At 42.3% G+C, this 2,886-nt stretch overlaps 1 protein-coding gene across 1 annotated transcript in view; it reads right to left on the reverse strand.

The window, feature by feature from the left end:
- Positions 1-339: 339 nt before the first annotated feature.
- Positions 340-2,886, reverse strand: part of LOC106819674 (gastrula zinc finger protein XlCGF17.1-like) — a gene marked incomplete at its 3' end in the record, with an annotated part of 3,274 nt that continues 727 nt past the window's right edge. The window contains exons 3-4 of the mRNA XM_014824271.1: positions 1,091-1,157; positions 340-423 (exon numbers count right to left, since the gene is read on the reverse strand). Coding sequence (XP_014679757.1) covers positions 340-423; positions 1,091-1,157 — 151 coding nt within the window. The remainder of the gene's footprint in view (positions 424-1,090; positions 1,158-2,886) is intronic.

Genomic DNA, 2,886 nt, shown 5'->3' on the forward strand with positions numbered 1-2,886 from the left:
ATCCATCCATTCATCCAAATCCCTATCATCCATCCATCCAATCTCATCCATTCATTCATCCATCCATCTATACATCTTATCCATAATTCATTCATCTCTCCATACCATCCAATCCATCCAGCCATCCACCATCCATCCATGTAATCATTATATAATCCATCCATCCATCCATCCATCCATCCATCCATCCATCCAGCCATCCAGCCATCCATCCATGTATTCATTTATATATCTATCCATCCATCCATCCATCCATCCATCTATCCATCCATCCATCCATCAATCTATCCATCCATCCATCCATGGCCTGGCGTATTCGCACGGACTTCTGAGACCTACCTCTAAACGTCAGTTGGTCGGATGACAGCCAGGTGAGCGTGTCGTTCAGTGTGTCGTATACTCCGACGGTCTTCATCACGCCATCTGCAACAGTCACAGCACACACACACGGAATAGAGATGCAGTCAAAACAGACCAATTAAGAGTATAGTCTTGTGTATTGTTGTGATCTATCTCATGTGTAAATATGGGCGTATCGCAGCAGTGCATGAAGTATGAGCGAACGCCGGGACGCTGGGAAGAGTCACGTAACTAACGTTCTCCCATCTATGCTGATGTCACCCCGTCCTCTGTTAGAGCTAATACTGAAGACCCTCCTTCTGCCTGTGCTGACGCCGCCGGCCACTACTTTATATGGACAAATGCTTCTAGTTATTCTATCTGGGCTGATTCCCATTTGCTTTGTTCTGAGCTACTGCCTCTTACACTTCTTCTACCTGAGCTGGTAGCTCATCTTATGTATGGGTATGTACTGATCGAGGTCTGGTTTACAGATAACCTTTACTCCAACTATTATGAGTTAGTATTGCGTTAAAACATATCACAGCCAAACAATGCTCCCCGATCAGTCGATCTTTAAAAAACTAAGATTTTGTTTACTTATACAACGGCATTCCTTATCCACGATGAGCTTACGCTACGTGATCAAACTGCATGGCTCTTGTTATCTTCTTGTTCCGCTGCACGGCCGTTCGCGAGGAACGGCGCGCATGCATTCGATAAACGCCGCTATCCAATTTCGCCCACTCACCAATTTCTTGCTCTATTTTCAACTTGATGCCATATCTGTCGCCGTTGGGGCCGAACGCAAGAGGACCCTGTAACAATAAACGCCGATAACTCAAACATGGCGCTCCTGTCTGATCTCCAACTTTCCTTCATCAACACGTTGATGAGCGACGAGTTCTCTATGCTCACTGTTAGGTTCTAGACATCGGAAATGAGTGCCGTTCGATTTCATACGCGAATTGTAGTAAGTGCAAACGGCAATGCTGCCAACAGTGCAGTGTAACCGTAGCGGGCTCTTTACTAAACGCACGAGACTGCAGCAGGAGAACGCACATAGATACAGCATACAAAAAAACCGGTCGCTCAGAAAAAAAACGAATAAAGACGTCGGCAACGTGAAAGATAAATAATAAGGCAAACGGCCAATGTAATAAGGGGACGATCGAACGCGCAAATGCTGACACGATATGGCATGTTTGGAGAACGAATCTACGGAGCTTGGTTGCAGATTACAAAGGACGTCCTTTCAACCGTCCCAATCAACTTTACTTTCTCGTGGTTCTAACCGCAGTGAAATCGACATCCTCCAGGCTATGTGAGCATCCCGGCCGCCATGACTTAATTGGTATACTTATTTAGAGGGTGAATGCCGAAAAGCGATAGCGCGATCAGCGGAATTTATCCGCTACACCGACTATATACTATACTAGTCTATACTATACTATGAGAGTCGGAGGCAAGTTGTGATATTCCCTAATATCCATAATATACGTGCGGTGGTAGTGAAATTTACGGCATTGAGAATGATACTGGGCGGCAGTGCGGGGCAGGTGCGGGCTGCTCCTGACAGTTCGGCTCTGACGATGTATCGTCGTGGGAAGACCGCAGCGAAACCAGACTTGTTCCGCTAAGCGGATGTTACGGCCGGACCAGGACTAGTTTCGGCGAATTCGATATGATTGTTATTATTGTTATTATTATTATTATTATTAGTAGTAGTAGTAGTAGTAGTAGTAGTAGTAGTAGTATAGTAGTAGTAAAAGTAGTAGTAGTAGTAGTCGTAGTAGTAGTAGTAGTAGTAGTAGTAGTAGTAGTTGTAGTACGTAGTAGTAGTAATAGTAGTAATAGTAGAGTAGTTGTAGTAATAATAATAGTAGTAGTAATAGTAGTAGTAGTAGCAGTAGTAGTAGTAGTAGTAGTATAGTAGTAGTAAAAGTAGTAGTAGTAGTAGTCGTAGTAGTAGTAGTAGTAGTAGTAGTAGTAGTAGTAGTTGTAGTACGTAGTAGTAGTAATAGTAGTAATAGTAGAGTAGTTGTAGTAATAATAATAGTAGTAGTAATAGTAGTAGTAGTAGCAGTAGTAGTAGTAGTAGTAGTAGTAGTAGTTGTTGTTGTTGTTGTTGTTGTTGTTGTCGTTGCTGTTGTTGTTGCAATAGCAGCATCACTAGCAGCTAGTAGTAGTAGTATTGTAGGTTTCAGCGGGTGGAGACGTAACGTAGGCAAGTCTTTAAGGTAAGCCGATGTCGAGGGCGTATTTCGAATAATTTGTAAGGATCCCCGGGATAGAAAGTAACATAAAACTCACTACACATTCCGGCTGTATAATAGATCATGGTGGTATTATAAAAAGCGCATACAAGCTACATTAACAGCCAATCAATGTCAAAGTACTGACACGCCTGAGAATTGTGATCGTTGAGATTTTTGTGTGGAATTCCTGAACGGTCATAAAGGTAAACTAAAAGAGAGCTTTCTATCATATAGCATCATAAAATTGCGTCATATATATATATATATATATATATATATATATACGTAT

The sequence above is a fragment of the Priapulus caudatus genome, unplaced genomic scaffold (genome assembly GCF_000485595.1).
Source record: "Priapulus caudatus unplaced genomic scaffold, Priapulus_caudatus-5.0.1 Scaffold4003, whole genome shotgun sequence".
In the NCBI taxonomy this organism is placed as follows: Eukaryota; Metazoa; Priapulida; class Priapulimorpha; order Priapulimorphida; family Priapulidae; genus Priapulus; species Priapulus caudatus.